General features: G+C 40.1%; 1 protein-coding gene across 1 annotated transcript in view; it reads right to left on the reverse strand.

Moving 5' to 3' along the window:
• The window catches only part of LOC104570589 (nipped-B-like protein), an 86,824-nt gene that overhangs the window by 38,750 nt on the left and 24,632 nt on the right, over positions 1-23,442 (reverse strand). Inside the window, exons 9-10 of the mRNA XM_088538265.1 lie at positions 15,932-17,419; positions 676-858 (exon numbers count right to left, since the gene is read on the reverse strand). Coding sequence (XP_088394391.1) covers positions 676-858; positions 15,932-17,419 — 1,671 coding nt within the window. The remainder of the gene's footprint in view (positions 1-675; positions 859-15,931; positions 17,420-23,442) is intronic.

Here is a 23,442-nt window from a genome sequence, read left to right on the forward strand (position 1 = left end):
AGTTAAGCAATTTTGTTTTACCCTTTCTTTATTTCCCTTTTCTTTATTAATATCATGTACAGGTGATGTTACAAAGTAAACAGAGATTTTAACATACAAACTTGAAAGAAGCAAATGACTGTTAGTGTTTTGCAATATCAAGAGTGGCAGAATGTTATCTCAAGATCTCATACTTATAGCCAAATCAACATCATTTTGGCAGTATTTTTAAAGAAAAGGAAATGAAATGAAAAAGGGATATTGTTTTCTGCTTCTTTGAGAAATATCAGAGAAGTATCTCAATTTCAATTTTGTATGTGTATGGATGTAGAAATGCTACATATCAATTAAAAGAAAACTTGAAACTTAAAAATCAGGACAATAAAATCTCTTCTAAGTCTAAGAAAAACTTTTTGCGTTTGATATATGTTCAATATAAAGTTTATACAAGCAAAAGCAAAAAAAAAATTAAACAAAAAAAAAGAAATCATTATATGAGGTGCTTTCACAGGTTAACAGCAGCACTGTCTCCTGCAGCATTCCATAAGTAACACAGTTGAGGAAGTATTCACTGTGAAATGACTCTCTGTTTCTTTTCAGTGTTAATTGAATTCCCATGGATACAAACTAACCATATTGGTAAGAGCAAAATATTAGCCTTCTTTGGCAGTAGAAACAGAATTATATTCTACTTACATTCAAAAGCTTCTTCACTGTCATTGTCTTCATCAGAACTGATCTCAGCGTATTTGGGTTTCTCATTAACTGTGCTACGTTTGCGCTTGTTCATTTTCACACGTTCGCAAAGTGGCATGGTGGATTCAATTTCTGCCAGCAGCTCAGGAGGCAACTCCTTTAGCACTGACTGATCTATGCTACCTATGAATGGAGAGTAAAAAGAAAACATGTGAACTTGAAGATAAAAAAAAGGACCCGAAACTACAGACCTTTCTCAGGAACTACTTACAGTACATCCATTAACAACATCACAGCAAAATATACAGATATGTATTTGACAGCCCTTTCTAAAGTTGTATATAGTGGTCACACTGCATCTATAAATTAACATAATAAATTGCACATATATCTCCTTCCATGAAAATTCTTTTTTTTAATCAAGCATATAAATAGAACAAATACAAATCAGTGCACTTCTTTTGTAAAAATACATCCTTGCTCCACTCCAAAAAATTTAGTCTCATTTTGGTTCCTTCTCTGGTTCTGCTGATAGTGGTTTTTTTTTTTTTTTCCTGAAAGTGTAGGTTTCATTCTATCTCATGATAGTTCTCTTCATTCTAAACATATTCCCTAGTGCATGCAAGACATCAATTTCCCCTTTACCAGTAGGTAGAGGATATTCTTAATATCCTTAAATAAAAGCCAAATTGCTGACATCTCAACTCTGCTTCAAGTCGTTTCTTTCTCCTACTAATACTTCCATAATAGAACACAGATTTTTGCATAATTTTGTTACACACCAAAGTTGAAGGTTTTTTGTTTAATAGAGAAAAACAGCAAACTGGAAAATATCACTTTTTCCCCAGAAGCATACAGTTAGACAACATCTCACCATTCTCATCACATTTTGAAAATTATACTAGGCCCGTATAAAGTCAGTCTTCCTAATGATCTCCAAAATTTACCGTGAAGTCTTTTGCCAGGGACATAAAGACGGCAAATTGGTTCAGTGTTTCTTTGGGATTTGTTTTGAAGTTTTATCTTTATTTACCAGACAGCCTGTTGCACAGATTTGAAGATTATCTGACAGAATTGTTAATCTTTTTCAAAAAAGAACAAACACCTTTGTCATAAGTGCCTCTCTCTCCCAAGGTAAAATGTATCATTTATAGACAGAGAAGAAATCATCTGAAATCATCTGCAGATTACCGCATACATATATATATATAAAAAAAAAAATCTTATCTCCCAAAATATCCTGTCTCTTCTGTGCTTCATCCCCAACCTGCGATCACTCTTATTTATTTCCTTTTAGGAGCTGAACACCAAATATGCCTAATAATCTGGAAGTTGTCTCGCTGCAGCAGACTGGTGATGTCCCTGTATTAGTCATCCATGTCTCTTAGAAGGACTATTCAGCTTCTGGACAGGAGTTAGCTTTCATCCACCTCAGACCCAAGGGAAGTGCTTAAGACAGTTTCCACAGATGCAGACCACTCAGCCAAAGGGCCTCTGACCATGTTTCTTTAACATACATGCTCAATTTTATGCAGCCTGAGCAAATTCACTGAAATCAACAAATACTCATAGAGCTTGAAACCTACAGGAAATTTGGTCAAATAATGATATGGCAAAAAGCAGCTCCGAGTAAAGGAATAAAAGCAGTGTATATTCAATACATATGTTTAAAACCTGGATGCATGACAACCTACAGAAACCAACACATTTTCTGTAAATACATCTCAAACCTTTCCTACTCTATTATGAAAAGCAAGTTTTTTTTAAACAGAATGATTGGTAAAATTATCCAATTCAAGAGGTTACTTGAACTGTTCTCTCTACATATATTTAAGATCTTTCCCATTTTTATTTCATTGAAGAATATGTATAGCTTTTTTTTTTTATTCAATAAAGTAGCAGAAAAGAGAACAAACAGAATTATTATACAGTTCTCTACATGCCCCCTTTGCAGTTTCTGTTTCATTCACAATGTTACCTGGATCAACTCTGCTGCACGCATGGTTTCCTTAGCTGCTGAGGACTGCAAATAACCAATTCTAAAAAAGAGTTTTACTCGTGCAACACAAAGGAGTTAGACATGATGGCACACATAACAACCCAGATATGCGTGGGAAAGGATTCTCCAGCCTTCTAAAAGAAATTCAGGAATATTACATACTCTGGGACTCCAGACAAGATGCTGTTAATAATTTTTTTTATGTTATACTGAGCCAGGGCAACCCACTCCTCCCTCTCTAGTAACATCTTACTAAGATCTTTCTTTTAGAAAATTCATTTATTATAAAATATGAAATTTTGTTTATTCAGAGGGATATACCAAGACGATAGAGGATTTGGTTATTCATAAGAATCCGGTCACATGGCAATAAACACTAGGTTATAAAACCCATGCTAATTCCCCTTCAGGTTGCAGGGATACTTTTCAAAAAAGTTTAAAAGGATATAAAACCTAAAACCATCTGACAGTATTTACAAAAAGCATGTATGGCGCCACGTTCAGTTTTTCCTATTTGTTTAAGTTTGATAAGACTTTCTATCCATGATTCCTGTCTCCATTTTAAGCAGTTACATTCTCCTTACTTCGCATGGCCTATTTAATTGCAATGGAGAAAGTAACTTCATTAAAATTACTCCATAAGTTTGTAAGAATGCCTTCCAGTAAACTAAGCTTTCACAAAAGCTGTCCTCATCTATGAAATGACTATTTTTGCAACGTGTGATGGGCACACACAATATGCAGTGTTCTTCAGGCAGCATTTACACATATTCTCTAATCCGCCTCAACTCCAAAAAGGGAGAAAACCACCATCCTAACCTAATCTTCGCTCCACTGCAAGGAATCTCAACATCAGTATACTCCACATCAGTGGAACCGAAGGGTAAGTCACAGAACAGCAATAAGAACAACTCATCTCGAAGAACTGCCATACACGAACAACCATTTCTTCTTCAGTGCTTGTCCAGATCTACCGCATGACTTAAATATTTCTTGCTTGCAGGAAGAAGAACAAGTTGTTGTTGCTGTAGTATGATTGCTCAATAGGTTTCTTAGAGAAGATACTGAAGAAGTTCAAACAGTTACTGAATGCCCAATGACTGCCAAGATACTTGTTTCTTACCGTGCAATTCTTGAAAAAACGTATTACAGTACAAAAATCAAACAAGAAACTCCTCAGCTAAAATTTAATTAGGCTATAAGCATCTCCCCACATTCTATTTCAATCTGGGAAGCTTTCCAAAATGTTTCATCCTGTATAGTAGGAAAACTTCTACAAATCTCTAGTGGATATAACTTTTCCCATCTTCATGTACAGCCTAAGAAAAAAATCGCAAGGCAGAGAGCTGATTCAAAAGGTTCAGAGTCATTTTCTGTTCATGTTTTCAAGTTTGAAGAACAGCCTTTAACTTACCTAATACTTATGCAAAACCTAATCATTAGAGGGATACAAAAATCACATTGCTTCGAATTTGAAAGTTAAATAAATGCCCCTGCTTCAGGAAGATGCATCCAACACAAGAACACATTTAAGACGCGTTGAACAGAAAAAAAAAATGTAGCATCATTATTGACTTTTATTCCATTCATTCAGTATGAACAGTACAGCTCCTTTGATACAACAATCAGCATGGTCAGATTATTTTCACCTGTCTTCATGTGACAGCTTCAAACAAGTAGGTATGGAAAGGGGGATGATATATTTACTGACACTTAAATCAGCTTTCCAGGATCAGAGAACTGGTTCCTGCCATGAAATCAAAACCTATTCTCATAAACTTTATTCTTTTGTCAGCAGTGCTTTGTCTTTACTTTTTCAAAGTAGGAAAAAGAGTTTACATTTTGGTGCAATTTCCTAAGAATTAACCAGCCATCGAGACTCAAGTACATCTGGGAGCCTACACTCTGAACTGTCGCCTCCATAGCTGTAAGGGACAGTCACTACAACAGAAGCGATCACTAAGGCATGTATGAGTTTGTTTACAGATAGTTACTTCAAGATGCTTGTGACAACAAAATAACCTGTTTGCACATGAATCTATGGAGACAAATGAACATCTGAACAAGCTCTTGAAGAAAAAAAACAAAAACAAAAAACAAAAACAACCCTGTAGTTCATTGTGAAACCAGAAAGCTTTATGTTCATGAAGCTTTGCACAAGCTAACTGCCATACGTTATCTTTTCCATTTTCGTGTGCTAATAGTTTGTAATAAGAAAAACTATACATAGTTAACAAAATTTGATAACTGTAATCTCTACATATACCTTTCATTTTAAAACAAAAAACTTCCTAAATGCCAAGACATTACATGAAATAGCATGCAAGAGTATAAGAGGGAACAGTGCTACTTGTTTTTGTGGAGGGGACATGAAACTTGACTTTCCATCGTTTCGTATTCAGAAATTTGAAGATTAACCACTCTCCACTTCTACACTTCTTCATTTTGACGTTCAAAAAAAAAAAATACTTGCAGATTCTCCAGGCACATGGAGGACAAGAAGGTGCTCAAGAGTAGTCAGCATGGATCCACCAAGGGAAAAATCATGCTTGATTAACCTGATAGCCTTCCATGATAGAATGACTGGCTGGATAGATGAGGGGAGAGCGGTGGATGTCGTCTATCTCGACTTCACCAAGGCTTTTGACACCATCCCTCACAACATCCTCCTGGGCAAGCTCTGGCCATGTGGGATAGATGAGTGGACAGTGAGGTGGATTAGGAACTGGCTGGATGGCAGAGCTCAGAGGGTGCTGATCAGCAGCGCAGAGTCCAGTCGGAGGCCTGTAGCTAGCGGGGTCCTCCAGGGGTCAGTCCTTGGTCCAGTCCTGTTCAATTTATTCATCAATGACCTGGATGAAGGCACAGAGTGCTCCCTCAGCAAGCTTGCTGATGATATCAAACTGGGAGGAGTAGTCGATACCCCAGAGGGCTGTGCTGCCATCCAGAGGGACCTGGACAGACTGGACAACTGGGAGGTGAAAAACCTCATGCAATTCAACAAGGCCAAGTACAAGGTCCTGCACCTGGGGAGGAATAACCCCAGACACCAGTACAGGCTGGGGACTGACCTTCTGGAGAGCAGCTCTGCAGAGAAGGACCTGGGTGTCATGGTGGACGACAAGTTGACCATGAGGCAGCAGTGTGCCCTCGTGGCCAAGAAGGCCAATGGGATCCTGGAATGCATTAAGAAGAGCGTCTCCAGCAGGTCGAGGGAGGTGATCCTGCCCCTCTACTCAGCCCTGGTGAGGCCACATCTGGAGTATTGTGTCCAGTTCTGGGCTCCACAGTACAAGAGGGATGTGGAGTTGCTGGAGAGAGTCCAGCGCAGGGCCACAAGGATGATCAGGGGCCTGGAACATCTGCCCTACGAGGAGAGGCTGAGGGAGCTGGGCCTGTTCAGCCTGGAGAAGAGAAGGCTGAGAGGGGACCTGAGCAGTGTCTATAAGTAACTCAAGGGAGGCAGCGAGGAGGATGGTGCTGGCCTCTTTTCACTGGTGGCCACCGACAGAACTAGAGCTAATGGCCAGAGACTGAAGCATCAAAAGTTCCACAGGAACTTAAGGAAAAATTTCTTAACAGTGAGGGTGACAGAGCACTGGAACAGGCTGCCCAGAGAGGCTGTGGAGTCTCCTTCTATAGAGGAATGGTTAGAGAGCCAGTGGCTGCCCAGCAGGCCTGCTCAATCCTGGCTTTCAGGTTTCTGTGAAAGAACAAAGGGACTGCTAACTAGGAGATAAGGAAGTAGACCAAGGTCAGAGGGAATAAAAGAGCTGTTGAACTAAAAGGATGAGCTAAACAAGTAAGGGGGGCTGTAAGGGTCTCAGTTAGATCATTGTCTACCAATTAGGAGCCTGTGCAGTTACATCACTAACTGCTAGAATCATATAAATGTACTGCATGTAAGCTAATAAACGAAGTCAGTTCCAGCTTCTATGAAGTTGCTGTCTGGCATTCCTGACCCGCTCCAAGCTGCAACAAGTGGCGCCCAAACAGGGACTCGATTCCGAACAGGGACCCGAGCGAGAGGTACGAGTGCAGCCGAGTGATCCGACCAAGAAGGTGGACCGGAGCAGGTAAGCCAGCTGTGATTGCGCACACGAAAAGACAGCGTCAGGGGGCAAGAAGCCGGGACCCGGGACGAAAAGTCAGCGTCGGGGGGCAAGAAGCCGGGATCCGGGTTGCACGTGCAAGAATAGAGCGAGAAGCTGTGGTACAGCTGCTGCCGGATTTATTAGCGAAAAGAGAAGCAGCAGTGAGTACGAAAATGGAGCGAGAAGCTGCTGTGCAGCTGCTCCTGGACTTATTAGCAAAAGGGAGGCAGCAGTGAGCACAAAGAAGCTGCATGAGCTGATTAAGTGGGCGAGAGAGAAGGGCCACTTAAAAGAGCCGCAGCTTGTTTTCAGCGTAACGGAGCGGCGTGAGATAGGGGACTCATTATGGGAAGCCACTCTGGAGGGCAGCAAAACTGCCAAAGAACTGGGTCACACTTGGCACGAGGTGGCGAATCAGCTCAAGTGTATGCAGGCTGAAAAGAAGATGGCAGCAGCGGCGAGGCAGATGCTGCAAGGGGAGGAACCGCCCCCCGAGGTCTCGCTTGCAGTGCGAGCCGCACCTGGCCGAGGGGCTATTGCTACTCCGAAGAGTTCCGCAAGGGAGCTGCTTGACAGCGTTACCGGAGGAGGACCGTCACAATCCCGTCGCCCGTCGGAGCCGCCGCTGCCGGAACCTGCATCTGCTGGATCAGCTCCGACTCTCGAGTCGCCAGTACAGCCTATGGCGCCACCGCCCCCGGCATGGACAGCTGGGAACTGGCCACAGGAGCAGCCGCCGGAACGGTGCAGGGACCAACCCTCTGATCAACTGTTCCGGGAGCCCCCCAGGGCCCTTGATCAAGTCCAGGCAACTGGGCCAAAAACATGTGAGGGGTGGTCTGGATCCTCTGGTGGGGGGTTGGGTCTGCAGGTCTCCTCTCGTTGGTCCGGTGTTATTAGAGATGGAATTTTGGAGGGTCAATGGGAGCCGGCCATGAGGGTGGCGTGCCCGGTGACCTTTGAGCCGGATGGCCAAGGGGGGATAGCGGGCAAGTGGGATCCATTTGACTGGAAAATTATGAGCCAGTTAAGGGATACGGTGGCACGTTGGGAGGTCAAAGGTGAGCCATCCAGACAGATGTTATCCTATATCTTTAATAGTGATTTGCTTCTCCCTAGTGATTGTCAACAGATTGCGAAATTGATTTTGACACCTGGTCAGTTGCTACTGTGGGAAAGACGGTGGGCGGCCCACGAATGTGCCATACCTCGGCCTCAGGGAGATCCGCTGGAGGGATTACGGGTTGAAACGGTGCTGGGTCAGGGGCCGTATGGCAGTATTGACGTGCAAATGCGATTTCCAGCCATCTTGTTAAGGCTGGTGACGCAAACTGCCCTATTGGCCTTTATGTCCTTACCTGAGGAGAAAAAAGGCCCTTCCTTCGTGGGAATTAAGCAGGGTATGAACGAGTCCTTTGGTGAATTCATTGACCGCTTGCTTAAGGCCTTGGAGGAAATGGATACGCTAGATGAGAAAACAAGGAAACTTATGGCTCAATCCTTGGCGGTTGAGAATGCTAATAAGCGCACCAGGGATGTTCTGGTCACTTTGCCACAAGGGGTTTCGCTCGAGGAGATGCTTGAAGAACTTTCCCGTCGGGGTGTGGGAAACCCAGGAGCATTTTTAGGGGCTCAGGTAGAGCAGGCATTGCTTGATTCAGCGGCGCAGCAAGCCCAAACATTTTGTCTTAGCCGCTGCGCTACAACCTTTGGTGGGCCGGAGAGAAAACCAAGGAAAGAGGGAAAACGCGAACAGACCTAAGTGCTTTAGGCGTGGAAGGAGGGGTCATATCCGAAAAAACTGTAGTGAAGGGCGAGTTTGGTGTCCTCGATGACAGAATAACACCCATGCTAAGCTAGAGAAGAGGGAAACACAGTAGTAAAGAAAAGGCACGGCTGGAGGAAGCTTATGATAACCTTAAAGATGAAATCCTTAGAATGAAGGGAGAGAGCAATAGCATTTCATCCCTTAAAGAGGAGTTCACTCAGCGAATAGCAGATGCTGAAAAGAAGCTCCAGCTTGCATGCAAAGAAAGGGATGCAGCTAAAAAGGAAGTAAAGAATGTTAAAGAAGAATTGGCTACTAGACTTAATTGTAATGATACAGCTGAATTACTGAAAGAAAAAGATGAGCAAATGAAAGGATTAATGGAAGAAGGAGAAAAGCTTTCTAAACAGCAGCTGCACAATTCCAACCTTATTAAGAAACTAAGAGCAAAGGAGAAAGAGAGAGAAAATACTAACACAAAACAGAACAAAAAGATTAAGGAACTGGAAGAGGAATTGCAGCATTTAAAACAGGTACTTGATGGCAAAGAGGATCTTGAGAAGCAGCATCGAGACAGTATTAAACAACTGAACAGTGTTGTAGAGCGACAAGAAAAGGATCTTAATAAGCTCCAGGCAGAGGTGGAAGATCTTGAAGAAAGGAACAGAAGTGTCCAGGCAGCACTTGTCAGTGCTTACAAGGGACTTGCAGATCTTCATAAAGCTAATGCCACAAAGGACAGTGAGGCACAAGAGGCAGCCCTAAGTCGGGAAACGAAGGCAAAGGAAGAACTTGGTTTAGCTTTGGAGAAGGCCCAGGATGAGGCACGGCATCAACAAGAAGCTTTGGCGATTCAGGTGGCAGACCTGCGGCTAGCGCTGCAACGTGCAGAACAACAGGCAGCAAGAAGAGAGGACTACTTACGTCAGGAAATCAGTGAACTACAACAGAGACTGCAAGAAGAGGAGAGTCGGAACCAAGAATTGAGTCAAAGTGTTACATCTGCTACACGGCCACTGCTCCGGCAGATGGAAAATTTGCAAGCCACGCTGGGAGCGCAAACCCCCTCGTGGGAAAAATTGGAAAAGAATCTTTCCAACAGACTTGGTGAATCTCAAGCCCTTTTGGCAGCAGCTGCCGAAAGAGAACGGGCTGCAACAGAAGAACTTCTTTCTACTAAAGTTCAGATGTCTTCTACTGAATCCCAGAATAGTCTTTTAAGGCAAGAAAATGCTCGTCTCCAGGCTCAACAAGAAGGGGAGAGAAACAGACTGAAGAAAATGGAAAATGAGAACAGTAGATACGAGGTTGAACTGGAAGGTCTCAAAGATGAGTATGCAAAAACCCTTGAGGAGGCAAGAGGGGAAAAGGAATGGTGTAACGGAAATGTTACCCACAATACGGGAACTATCCTGCCTAGGAAGCTTCCCACTGGGTGGTTTTTGATATGTGGGAACCGAGCTTGGGCTGGCATTCCGTCCCAGCCTATGGGTGGGCCTTACACATTTAGTGTAAGGGCCTTAGTATGATTTGGCCACACGGCCCTCCGGGGAACAGCAAGACACTGTTAAGGCGATCAAAAAAAGAGCAGCGAACTCTCTTAGCTCAGAATGTGAGGATAGTGTTGATCTCTGGAGCACTTGGGAGGTTGTAGCAGTGTCCTTCTTCGTCCCCGGGGTATCAGCTGCGCGGGCACACCGAAATATTGAGTGCCTTGCCTGCTAGGCCTTGAAACAAGCGAATGTAACCAGTACTGTGCTTAGTGAAGTGTCGTATGACTTCTCAGGTACAACATGCTGAGCTGCAAAACCGTGCCACTATTGATTTCCTGCTTCTTGCTCACGGACATGGGTGTCAGGACTTTGACGGAATGTGTTGCATGGACCTGCGCGATCACTCAGCAGCCATTCACGAGCAACTTCACGACTTGATCAAGCACACGCAGAAAGTAACAAAAGATGTTGGGTTTTTCGGATTTGATGGGTTAACTGATTTATTTGAGATTGGGGGATGGATAAAATCATTGGTGAAATCGCTGTTAATGTTGTTACTATGGGGACTGTTGCTTGTAGTTGGTTTAATGATCGCTTGGACCAGTTTGCGCATTTTAATATTACGTTTGTTAACTGCTTTTTCACACAATCCGAATCTGACACCTCAAGGCTGGCTTGCTTCCCAGGGTCACCTAATCTAAAGAAAAAGGGGGAATTATAGAGGAATGGTTAGAGAGCCAGTGGCTGCCCAGCAGGCCTGCTCAATCCTGGCTTTCAGGTTTCTGTGAAAGAACAAAGGGACTGCTAACTAGGAGATAAGGAAGTAGACCAAGGTCAGAGGGAATAAAAGAGCTGTTGAACTAAAAGGATGAGCTAAACAAGTAAGGGGGGCTGTAAGGGTCTCAGTTAGATCATTGTCTACCAATTAGGAGCCTGTGCAGTTACATCACTAACTGTTAGAATCATATAAATGTACTGCATGCAAGCTAATAAATGAAGCCAGTTCCAGCTTCTATGAAGTTGCTGTTTGGCATTCCTGACCCGCTCCAAGCTGCAACATCCTTCTCTGGAGATCTTCAAAATCTGCTTGGATGCAGTCCTCTGCCACATGCTCTAGGTGACCCTGTGTGTGCAGGGGGGTTGGACTAGATGACCTCTAAAGGTCCCTTCCAACCTTAAGCATTCTATGATTCTATGATTCCAGCTTAATTTTGCCCTCCTCTCACTTGAGGAGGGCAAAATTAAGCTGTAATTTGCAAGTATTTGCAGACTTCTTTTTAGCCACAGAAGCCATTACCTGTATGACCTGCCACTCCACAGAGGTACAGCTCATCCTCCTTAGATGTCCTCTCTAAACATTAACAGTGAGGATGTCTCAGTGGTTATAGTAAGAACTGAAGCTGTGTTAAGTTTAGCATCCTTATCTATCACTAGCTTACTGTCTTTCTCAAGTCACTTTGGGTTACCACTATAATTACACTGACAACGTCTCCTATGTAGGCATACATGCAGGAGTGAAAACTTTTCTTTTTTTTCCTTAGCTTATCTCAAACAACCTTCAAACTCTCAGTACTAAATCAAATGAAATACATTCTTATTCTACAAGAAGAGTGCCTCCTTTCTTGTTGGATAGTTGTGTTTTAAGTACAACAGGATAGGGTCACAGCTTAAGTGTACTAAAATTAGTCAGGCAGATAAATTTATCTTTTAGATGGAGAGCTGAAAGATAAAAGTGAGGATAAAAGTACTTCCCGACTTTACGGAGGTGTTTGGAAAATAAATATCCCTTTAAAGTTGTTAAGCACTCTTATAGTATAGTCCTCATGCATGTATGGAGAAGGGCTGTGTGACCTGGGAGTGATGACCAGCTTGCTTGGGAAAGCTGGACTTTCAAACGTACCCCACTGTGCAAATCTAAAGATTATCCTTTCCAAGATATAACCTATCCTTATAAGGTTCTGGCATTTTATAGCTAGGGCCTCCACTGTGTCCCTACCTCGCACCTACAGATTCAGTACCCTCAGACATGGTGTTTCCTTTATAGGACACACTGAGTTCACTCTTGCCTGGGGGAATGGAGCCTCTTGCCCATCAGCTTCACACTCCTCCAAGAAATTCTGAGCCCTGCACGGTTTTAAAAATGGATGGGGAAATGCCAGAAAAAGGAATCATTTTACCCAGAGAAATTCAAAGGACAGTGAAGGTCTATAGGCTCATAACACAGAGGTTCCACTTTCATCTCAATGCCATGTCATCAGCTGAGGAACATCCATTCAAAGTTAATATAGACCAAAAACAAATCTGACAAGCAGTGCATCTCTATTGGTGGCTTTCATCTTTCTTCCCCCATTCTCTGCCTTAAGAGTTTGTGGAAGGGTACACAGACATATCCTATAACCAGGCTGAAAGCCCTTTCTCCAGCTCCTTATCCTCACCACGTACAAGCAAAGTTCACTCCTGAGCTCAGATCACACAAACTCACACACATGCACACACCAGAAAGTGTGGGAGGCTCAAACCGCCTCAGAAACCACCACCCAAGCAACTGGGCACACAGGACTCTGCATTGCAAGACGTTTGGAAAGAGGGGGAAAAGTAGTGTTAGAACGAAGCATGTCCTCTAAGATTCCACAAATCCTGCTCATAGATCTGGGCAAACAGAAGGTCTTGAAGACATCTTGGAAAAAGAATCAAAGGAGGAAGGTTCCCAGATTTTGGCTCAAAGGAGGGGAGGTTCAGATTCCTTATTTGTATTCCAGATCCTGGCTCTGGCCTTGAGATGAGGACCCAGCCAGGATGGTGGGTCAAAGAAGAAAGAATATGGACACTGAACAAATAATTGCATGTCACAGTAGAGGTCATCATTGCCCATGACAATACAGCACAGATTCAGAAGTACTTCAAAATATTCTTAGAAATTGAGATCATAATTTGACTGAGGGAAAAGGTTTTCACAGAGCACGCTGGAGGATCCAGGCAGGGAGCAGGGAACGCACCCAGCGCACACTCTGTGAGGGTTGCCACGGAGCATCAGAGCTTGCAATGTGTGGACATCAATCATTAGCTCGCTACCCAACTGCTGCCATACCCACAAGCTCTTCTACTCCTTCTCTGACTATTCTATTCTCCGACTTTCATATTTATGAATCTTTAAAAGGATGCTGGAATAGCCCAGTTTTGAAAGGTACTTTAAAGATGCACTATTCAAAAATGTTATTAAAAGTAGCATAGACTTTCATTATACAAAGCATTTATTTTATCTTTTTAAAAAGTGCAACATAAAATATCCTAAGTCCCTCCCAATCGAACGACTGTCTAAATGGTGTTTTGAACTAGATGAAGAACTAAAACTATTTTAAACTGTATGAAAGCTAAACGATGCATTTGCATGTAATAATGCTAGTAAAGGATATTTCCTTCAGGAATGGAGGGATGAAAAAGGAAAAACAAAGAACAAGGAATACAAGGAGATAACAAAGGAAAGAAAAAAGCAAAATATACTAAGCTACATGGAACAAGAGGAATGGAAGAAGTGGGATGGAGATACTAAAAGCAACACTAGAAAAAGTTTGCTACTAAGAGATGTAAGATGAACTAAATATAGAATGTTTATGAAAATTTCCTAGTTTTAAAAATTTTCTAAGTAAAGGGTAATACTACAAACAGCATACACCCCTCAATTGGAGGGAGGATGGTTTTGTAAGAATGACATGGATCTTTTCAGTATCAGCTGGTCAGTTCTTGTCAAACAGACTTTGGCTTATGAACAGATATCTATATGAGTCAGGAAGCTTTTAAAAACACTTTAGTTCACCTATAAAGTATAATATATCCTAGAAAGTAGTAATTAATTTATGAGGAAACTAGACGAGGAATGTAAAAATAGAAATATACATGAAAAATACAAATATAATGACAATTTCTCCAGAATCTGCCTGGCTGAACACTCAAAACTTGTTTTGTAAGTGAAATTAATTACATCATTCTCTCCATGAAACCTATTTCGAATGACATTGCAAGAATCTTCTTCAAGATACAATAGCAAGAGAGACTGATACTACATTTAAAACTTTTTTCCCCTGAAAAAATATACTCCAGGTAGCGGGGAAAGACACACACATGACTTTTGCAAACACAAAATAAACAAAAACATTGCAGAAGTTATAAACCTGAGTTCAAAATGAGCACATTGCTTGTGTGACGCAGCTACTAGTTATGCTGATTACAGAAGTCATTAAAACCATTAGACATTATTAAAACAAACTGTATAACAACTACAGACAAAGTAAATTACAGAAAAAAATGTATTTTAACATTTCAGAAAGTATATTCGTGCTGTACACAGCTCAAACGGTGCTCAAACTTCTAAAATGTTTCTGCAAATCAAATTGTGTGAATTCAAAGGCTATCTTTTGAAGAGTAGTGCTGAAAACCATAAGAAAACTTTCAATATTCTCCGTCAGGAACATAAAGGTTTCATTTGAAATCTTCAAACTTATGTGGTTTCAAAGGTGCGATAATCTTATGTCTAATTCTAGATACCAATTATTTTTAGAAATTCAAATCTTGCCTGTTCTGAGCCTCAGAGAAAAGGAAAATGTTTGTATTTTCAGGATAAATGGAAAATATAAAGTATCAGCCTCCCTGTTAAATAAAAGTGACATTCACCTTGAACTGCTAAATCATTACGAGTCCAAGAGTCAATCACAATCTGGGTAGCAGAGATATATCACAATAAATTATTTATATAGCCACCATCTTTGCACAGAAATGTGTTTATACATTCACAAAGATGATTCCTACATCATTCCTCATTAAATAACCTTGCAAGAAAAGAAAAAATAATTTCAAACTCTTAAGCAATAAGGAATACCTGCAACCATGCGTGCACAAATAATCCTGTATAAAGCTGAAATCCTCTCCTTTGCCACTTACTTGTCTATTTTGAAACATAGCAACTCTAACAAATGTGCAATGCAAAAATTTGAAATGCATAGTTATCTAAAGTCTAAAACTAAAAAATAAAGTAACCCTTGACTGGTAAGTAACCTGACTTTCGCAATGTGAAATGATCTACTTCAGTTTGAAACCAAAAAAGACAGTTATAGTAGCAAGAAGAATAGTAATCATTAAAAACATTAAATTCAGCAGAACGGACAAACAATCAGATATTAAATCTACCAGCTACACTGAATAATACACTATCCATATCATGGATTTATACTGGACCTTAAAATCAATGATGCTTGAATTCTCCTAAAGACTCAATTCTAAAATAGAAACAGAGTCAAGCAGTAAACACAGGATACTTTTTAAAGTTTGTTGTCACACAGCCTAAAGCATGGTGGTTCCCCAAAACTGCCATATTTATAGTGTAGGAGAAGCAAATGGGATTTTGCAACAGTGTTCTTATTGCATCATGTCGAAGCATTCCTGGGAAAACCATTCACCTCTATTTAAAAATATGAAAGTCTTACAGCTGGTCTACATAGCATTTGCTACTGTTCAAAGTACACTGATTCAGCTATAGTAGTACCAATACCTTATACAGACGCATTTAAACGTGTTTAAATCATACATATACCAGTTATGTTTAATTAGGTAAATTACCAGATTAAACTACTGTAATTAAAGTACAATTTAAAACCATTTAAGTGTTCCTTCATTAGGTACTTTCACTGGAGTAAATCATTCATTTACACTAGAGCAAGATTTCCAACACTGACAAGTTCTTAGATGATAATGAGAGCAATTTCAGTTTGATTCCCCAAAATCACCACGTAAGCAAACATATAAATTATCATACACGTTTGAGCTGAATTATTGACCACTGCAATAGTAAGTCTAAAGAAACTGAAGGAATGTGCAAAATAGAATGTAATTAACATTGAAATAATCTTACCTTTATTAGATTTGGATGACTTGTTCTTGTTAGGTTTAAAACAAGAGCTCCTTGATTTATCTTCTCTATCCTTAATAAATTTCTGCACATCATCCAGAGATAGCTTCTGAAGAACAACTACAGGCTTAGCTCCTTTATTTAGATCTTCAACTAGACCAATGTTTTCTACTTTATGCTTCTGTTCATCTTTAATTTCATTTTTTCTCGACTCCTGAGTGACATTGCCATCTTTATCACGCTTGATTTTTGGAATGACAAAATGCTTCAATGCACCAGATCTTGCCCCCAACAAATAACTGGGAAATTCTGCTTTATTATCAGCATATGCTTTATTACTATCTACTTTACTCTTATTACCATCTGTCCTTCGTTCATCCTTGTTGTTAGGTGATTTAAAACCAGCTTTATCAGGTCTTGATTTACTAGAATCTCCTTTACTTTCCTGTTTTATACGAGGGCTGTCAGGTCTTGATTTCTGATCCCCAGAAGAAAACCTTGATTCACCAGACTCATGTCTATGTTTCCTTTCCAATTTCTCAGTTTTGGAACCATCAGATTTAATACCATGCTTAGAATCATGTTCACTTTTATTTGAGGATCTCAAATATTCAGGTCTTCTAATCTTGGATGGGTCTCCTCTGTATCTCTCTGACTCCCCTCTGTCCTCAGGCCTTTGTTTAAGGCTGTCATGGTCACGCCTTGGAGTATCAGAAACAGAACGCCCATCTGGTCTTTGCTTTCCTGGATCAGATCTACTTTCAGATTTTATCCTTGAAGGATCAGATTTCATATCTGGTTTATGCCGAGATAGTTCAATTTTCTTCTCTGACAGTGGTTTACTGGAGTCCCGCCTATTATCATGTCTATGTTTTGGCGTTTCGGGCCTGCCTTCAGTCTTCTGTTTTGGTGTCTCGGGCCTCTGTCTTATTTCCTGCTTACCATTATTTTGTTTTCCCTCATTTTGTTTCATCTCCATTTGTCGGCTCTCACTTTGCTTTGATTCTGTCTGTCTGTTCTCATTTTGTTTCACTTCCATTTGCCTGCTTTCATGCTTAGCTTCCACCTGCTTGTTTTCATTGAGTTTGCTTTCCAACCACCTGCTCTCGTTTTGTTGGAATTCCATTTGTCTGTTTTCATTTTGCTGAATATCTGTCTTCTGGCCCTCAAAGTCAGACTTTTCCCTAAGGATATCAGGATGGTTTTCAGGCCTAAGTTTAAGATCTCCACCAGTGTCTTCTTGGGGAACACATACAAACCCATCATTATACTGTTTAATTTCTTCAGGTTTTTTGATGGTGTCCAAATCCTGAGTAACTGTTGCCTGAGAGTCTGATCTTCCTGCTTGTTGAAGATCAATGCTAACCATCAACGCAGGCCTTGCCCCATTTCCTGTAGAACCTGTCTCCTGAGAAGCTGGTCTGTTTCCTCCAGTAGCACCCCCAGCCTCCTGTGGCTTGTTTTCTTGTTTTCGCTTCTTTAAAGGCTTATCTACAAATGAAAAGAGAAAAAAAAAAAAAAAAAAAACACACAAATGAATCCCCCTCCCAGCATATTTGTGTACAGCCAACAAAAAAAAAACCTGAATTTAAAAATAATAATAACACTTCTCTAGATAAAACTTCTATTCATGGATTGTTGTTCATTTGCAGCCTACAACACACACACACACACACACACACACCAAAAAAAAAAAAAAAAAGAGAGAGAGAGAGCTCGAGACACATGAAATCAAAAGTCCCTACACAATTCCCAAGAGAACCATCTAATAAAGCAACTGCAATATATAAGAACAACAACATGAGTTTAAGGTTGAAGCAAAAGTCTGCAATATCAAAATTGAAGTCCTCCTTCATAACAGCTTTTTGATTAATACTACTATAAAAGTTTCTGCTCTGCGGATTCAGTCTGCTTCAATATACATGAAATAAGCAGAGATCTGCAATAACTACAGCAAAGGTTTTCCCTGCAGGGTTCAGTGTACTAGCTGGACTCTCATACTGTAGCAGGAGAACACATGAACAATGAATGAAATTATTAAAACTCCACCACAAGGCTTCTCTTGGAAGCAAAGTAGCATACCAAGAGTTGGAGTCCATACTATAATACACACATATGAGGTGGGGGGCTGTTACATACTTACAAACTTTCCCTTTACAACCCTAACACTTTTAATGCGTGAAATAAAAACTTTAACAATAACTTTATGTAGCGTCAAGAGCTTGACTCTTCAACAATCCCTTCAATTTGTGCTAAAAAAATAGAGAGCAGAAGTGAGCTAACCACACGCCATGTAATTTGGTAGAACTGAGAAGCACATGAAAACACACAAAAATAATCTTAATTATTCATTTATCTGCAATTTGCAAATATTCATTTATCTACAATCTGTTTCTACTACTAGCATGGTACCTAGACTAAAATTAATTTATGTCAATAAAACTAAGTCTTACCTGCAATCAACATTCTCACCTGTCAACTAATATTTTGGAAATTGGGGAAAATACCCACACATTTTCTCTGTAATTAGGAGATTTGATTTTACGTCTCAGGAATGAATGAACAGGTTAGAAACTCTAATGTAAATGTGTTGTTAAATATAAGAATAAAATAAATATTTAGACCTCAAATGTGCTGTAAGGAAAACAACCTATTTTGTGCCAAGATCTGTGATCTAAACGTAACTCGTCAGCTCCCTTTTGGAAACTGGGGAAAGGGTAAAGCAGATGAAAACAGGGGGAGAGCAAAATAAACTATAAGGAAAAAAAAAAACTTCACAAATTGTAAAGCAGAATTACAATCTCTACTTTCTTGTATGCCAATAGAAAAGTCTTATTCTGAAGAATGAAAACTTTGAAGGATCATCTCCAAAGTTAACATCAAAACACAATAACAAGTAGTACCATGGTCAACTTCAGTAACATGAACAGTCTTTTTCCCATCATTTTTATTCTCAATCCTATTTGCACATCTCTCACTTGCTAAATCTGCACCATAATATTCAACATTTATGGCTGTGGACCACAGTAAAGACAGCTATAATAGACAGCTTTCAGTACAGAGGGTGGATCTAACAGCAGCCTTTAAGACATGACTGTTACCAGTTATCTGCCTTTTTCCTTTATCTGTTGTTCTCACCATGGCAGAAGGGAATATGCACCCACACCGGCAGTTTCCTGTCTTGAGCATCATCTTTAAACGTCAGAGAAGATCGGCTGTGTTAACCTACCAGGCTGAACAAGTCCTCTTAGAGCCAAGCAAATGTTTCCTTCTGCTACCCCTACTATGGGAGCAAGGCAGATGGCCAGGAGCTGTGATGCCTTAAACTGCTGGAGCTAGATCAGCCAAAACTCACCTTACAGAGTCCTCACGCTGAGGGCTCCAAGATTAAACAAAATAACTCAGGGAGGACCAGTTTTCTCTCTTGAGCTTCTGTAACTAACCAGGCTCAAAACGCTGGGCATCTTCATCATCCAAAAGGTCAACTTCTAAGTTTTTTGAGAACATATAAATAATCGCGTCACAACTTGACACATTCCCTCTAAATACAAAGATCTTCTGATGCAATTTCTTCATTTTTTTTGACTACTGAATAGTGATAGTTTACCGAGTTACTGTAACCACATCCTTGTTGACAACTTCTGAGAGAAGAAACGAGTGCCCTCGAAGTTTACTTTTGCTAAAGGGCTAGCTGATTTGCAGACAGATACACAGTTTACTCACAGATTTCTTCACATTTCCCGTGCATCCTGATGGCTATCCTCAGAACCAGACTTGGCAATTACTATTTTGCTGCTATGAGATTTCTGGAGCTAGGTCCAAATGCATGCAAATATCAGACTGAACTAGGGCACTACAGGTAGAATGAGTGCGTAGTACCACTATTTCCACTGAAGTATCCCTTTGGGTTTTAGTGATAGCTGCAAAAATACGAAGTGTGATTAAACTTAGAGGGCTTTATGAAAGCTTGGTCCCGCATCTCAATGAGAACAATCAAAAGAATATCGGAGATTTCAGAAGAGACAAGTAGTCTCAGAAAACAGAAGTTTTAATGTCTTCTCTTTTACAATCAAATATACAAGTTTGCATAAATCTGCCTTGTTAAGGCATGAACATCAAAAGACCCCTGAGTACGTCAGATAAGCAACTTCAAATATCCATTCAAGTAAACTTTGGATCTTCCACGACATCAGTATCCAACTGTCTCAACTTCATTCCACAGATGGTATAATTTCTTTTTATCATGGGGATCTAGGACTTGGCCAAAATATCAGTCTAATATTTTCTTTTCAAGTCCAGCAGATCTAGGTTCACACCTTGCCACATTTCTGAATGCAGAGGCTCACAAGACTGGTGATCTGTGATCAGGAGCTTTTTGCTTCACTCTTTACTCTCTTTGCAACTGCTTTTGTAATAAATGGAATCAGAAGGCACAGCAGAACTTTCTGACTACATTACAGACTCTGTATCCAAGTTTTTTGTATCCAGATTCTTTTCTTTTAAGAAACTCTGTTCTTTACCACTTTAGGAGTATGGTTATATCCAAAATGATCCCTTGAATGAATTTATGACAGTTCAGAGTAGTTTGAAGTTTTCTCTTTCTTTTGACTTAGCAGATCCACATGAATGTTCTCTTTACATGAAAAGGTAGTGACTTGGTATTCAACGCAAGAGCATAGTCTATCTTACTCTATCTACTCTTACTCTAAAAAAAAAAATTAGAGATTTTGTTGCAAATTAGACAGGTCACAGGGTTGGTGCTTTCTACAAGAAACAAAACACTACAGGAACCACAAGTTTCATATGGAAGAAAAAGGTTAGCAGAGTTTCCAATTAATTATGCCTCCCTTGTCCTGTTATGAACATCAGTCCTGGAGACAGGGGTAGCCTTCACTTTTGGAAATATCTGTGTGCCACGATGATGAGTACTGCCATATTTAGAAATTGAGGAATCTCCGAGCAAAAATACTTTGCACTTGGAATAGCCACAGATACTTTCAAATCTATTTCTGTTGAAACTGCAAGTCAACCATGTGATTTGAAGAATATCGATCCTGAAAACAGATGCAGGTGGATGAGGGGAGCTAGCTTAAATAATGTCTCATTTCTTCCCTTTAAAAGGACCATTTTGCACAAAGCAGCAGCCAGAAGACCATCAGTGCTGAAGTCTCCAAGGCTGTTGCATTCTTGATGATTGTCTGAAGTCCCACACTAAATTCTTCCAACAGGTGAAATTCAACACGCTGATAGCCTGAAAACTTCTAGAACTGCATGCTGCATCAAAATGAAATTGGCCTTTTGTAAATACTCTGGAGAGGAAACACTTGCACGGTTCCTGAACTTCATTTCAAAGAACTGCTAAGTTATTTGGCGTTAATACATTTTGGCAGGCTCTAAAATCTGAAGATTTTTGAATGATCTTGAAGATACAAGAGATAAATTATCATTTCCTCACTTACACCTTGTAATGGATTCTTTTGGAAACTTCAAATTCAAGCTGGTTAAGTCCATACTTCTCTTCAGAACCGCAAAGGAGAGGGATCTTCTGACACTGAATTCTAGATGAACCAGTTTGATGACTTTAAGTGGAAATATTAGCAGAGCCTTGCACTTAAAAGCCCTGATATTCTCCAGAGATTCCTGGGATATACTTTCACTTTGAAATACTACTTATTAATTAAATCAACATGGAATAAATTTATACCAAGTATACAGTCCTGAACAATTATTGCTTATCATCAAAATAAGACATAAACAAACCATTCTTAATAGCGTTCTTCTATTACCTTCTTATTTGGGGGACTTTGGGGTGATGGGGAAAGGGGAGAAAGGGAGAGGAGCTGGATGAGAACTTAAAAGGTAAGAGAAAAAAGTTACTTACCTATAACTGTAGTTTTGAGAGTTTTGCTCCAGCAGATTCACACTCTTGGGATGTGTGTCTCTGCTGCTATAGGCTCGGGACGGAATAAAAAAAAAAAAAAAAAAAAAAAAAAAAAAAGAGGTGCCCATGGCACGCATCCAAGTGCCCCCTAGCTGATCCAATTACTGGAAATAATGTTATGACAGCATCACTTTCTTTCACTAATTCAAAGAATCCATAGAAAGATTCCAAAGAAGTAGATAAAATGAATCTTCAAAAGTAAAAAGAAAAAAAAGCCACAGATATGAATATGTTTGTCTTATTTAAAAAATATATTTCTACTCTTTTAAGTTTTAAAAAAGTCAATAGCCTCCCAATGAAATGTTTAGTACTTTAGGATTTCATGACCAATCTCACTAAGTCCAGGGAGAAGTGCCTTGTGCAAGTAAAAGCAGTACTCCTTAACCTGGTAAGACATGTGCATTACACAGAAGTGTTTCTGAAGTGGCTGAAAGCCTGTGAGTGAATATTCGGCACAATGTATGTAGGAGCTCAAAGTTTAGCAAATCTGATTGAGAGAGACTAACAAAATCAGAAAAGAAGTATTGGAAAAAAAGATGGACTACATTCTGATTTTTCCAAATTTGGCGTTATTTTCACGGTTAATTTTCTCTTTTCCCCTGTCTAAAAGACTCAGAGCTCCTTTTAACATTAACATCTTAAGATCTTTTTATTCACAATATATAGGATCTTGAGAAAAGCAAGGAATAAACCTCAAACCTGAAAATTAATGTAGCAGCTGGTCTAAATCTTAAAGCATTAGAAGAGCTTAACATAATACTCTGAGAAAGGTTTAGAATAAAAAACAACAAGCTAGCTTTAAACTACTTGATTGTACATACCAATAAGTCATTTATATTTGAATAGGTAACAAACCAAACAAGTTTAATGCAAAGAACTGAAGTTAACAAAAATAAAATTCCTCTCTCTCAACTTCCCACCCATTGGGAAAAAAAAAAAAAAAAATCCTGTACTTTCTTGGAAGAGTCAAGTTCAGATCATGGACTCCCCTTAAGGGGACAAACTGGTTTCAAAACATGGAACTTTGCCCATTTTAGAAGCAATAGAGAGCACCAAGTAGTACAGGAAATGCGACTACAAACAGTGATTAGAAGAGGAAAAAAAAGAAAGAAAAAGGCATGCAGTTTCCCTGCCTCTCTGAAGAAATCAGGTCATCAACGGCGTACCTAGGCTGAGGACAGTCAACTCGCTCTTGATTGCTACGGCCAAAACACAATCCCATTTCATATTAGCCCTCAGAATCACCCAAATCACCTGTAAAGCTCTTCACAGATAATCTGAGTCTTGATAAATGATAGGTGGATCTATCTCTGAAATCGCATCTTTTCCAAAGAGAAGATATGACCTAATGTTGCCAACTTATATCCAATGAAAGCCACTGGGAGGTATCTGGGGTGGGTGGCAGGGGGACCCAAGGACAGGAGGCCGTCAGATTTCACAGACCTATTAGTTCTGGAAAAGCTTTAGTGCAAGTTGCTCTTATCTTCAAAACTTCCACTTACTCCTTTCATTAACAGATAGAGACAAATTACTTGCAAAATTAATCAATACAAAATGATTTCCTCAATGGAAG

The sequence above is a fragment of the Tinamus guttatus genome, unplaced genomic scaffold (assembly GCF_059628265.1).
Source record: "Tinamus guttatus ecotype Peru unplaced genomic scaffold, ASM5962826v1 Tinamus_guttatus_pri_ptg000952l, whole genome shotgun sequence".
In the NCBI taxonomy this organism is placed as follows: domain Eukaryota; kingdom Metazoa; phylum Chordata; class Aves; order Tinamiformes; family Tinamidae; genus Tinamus; species Tinamus guttatus.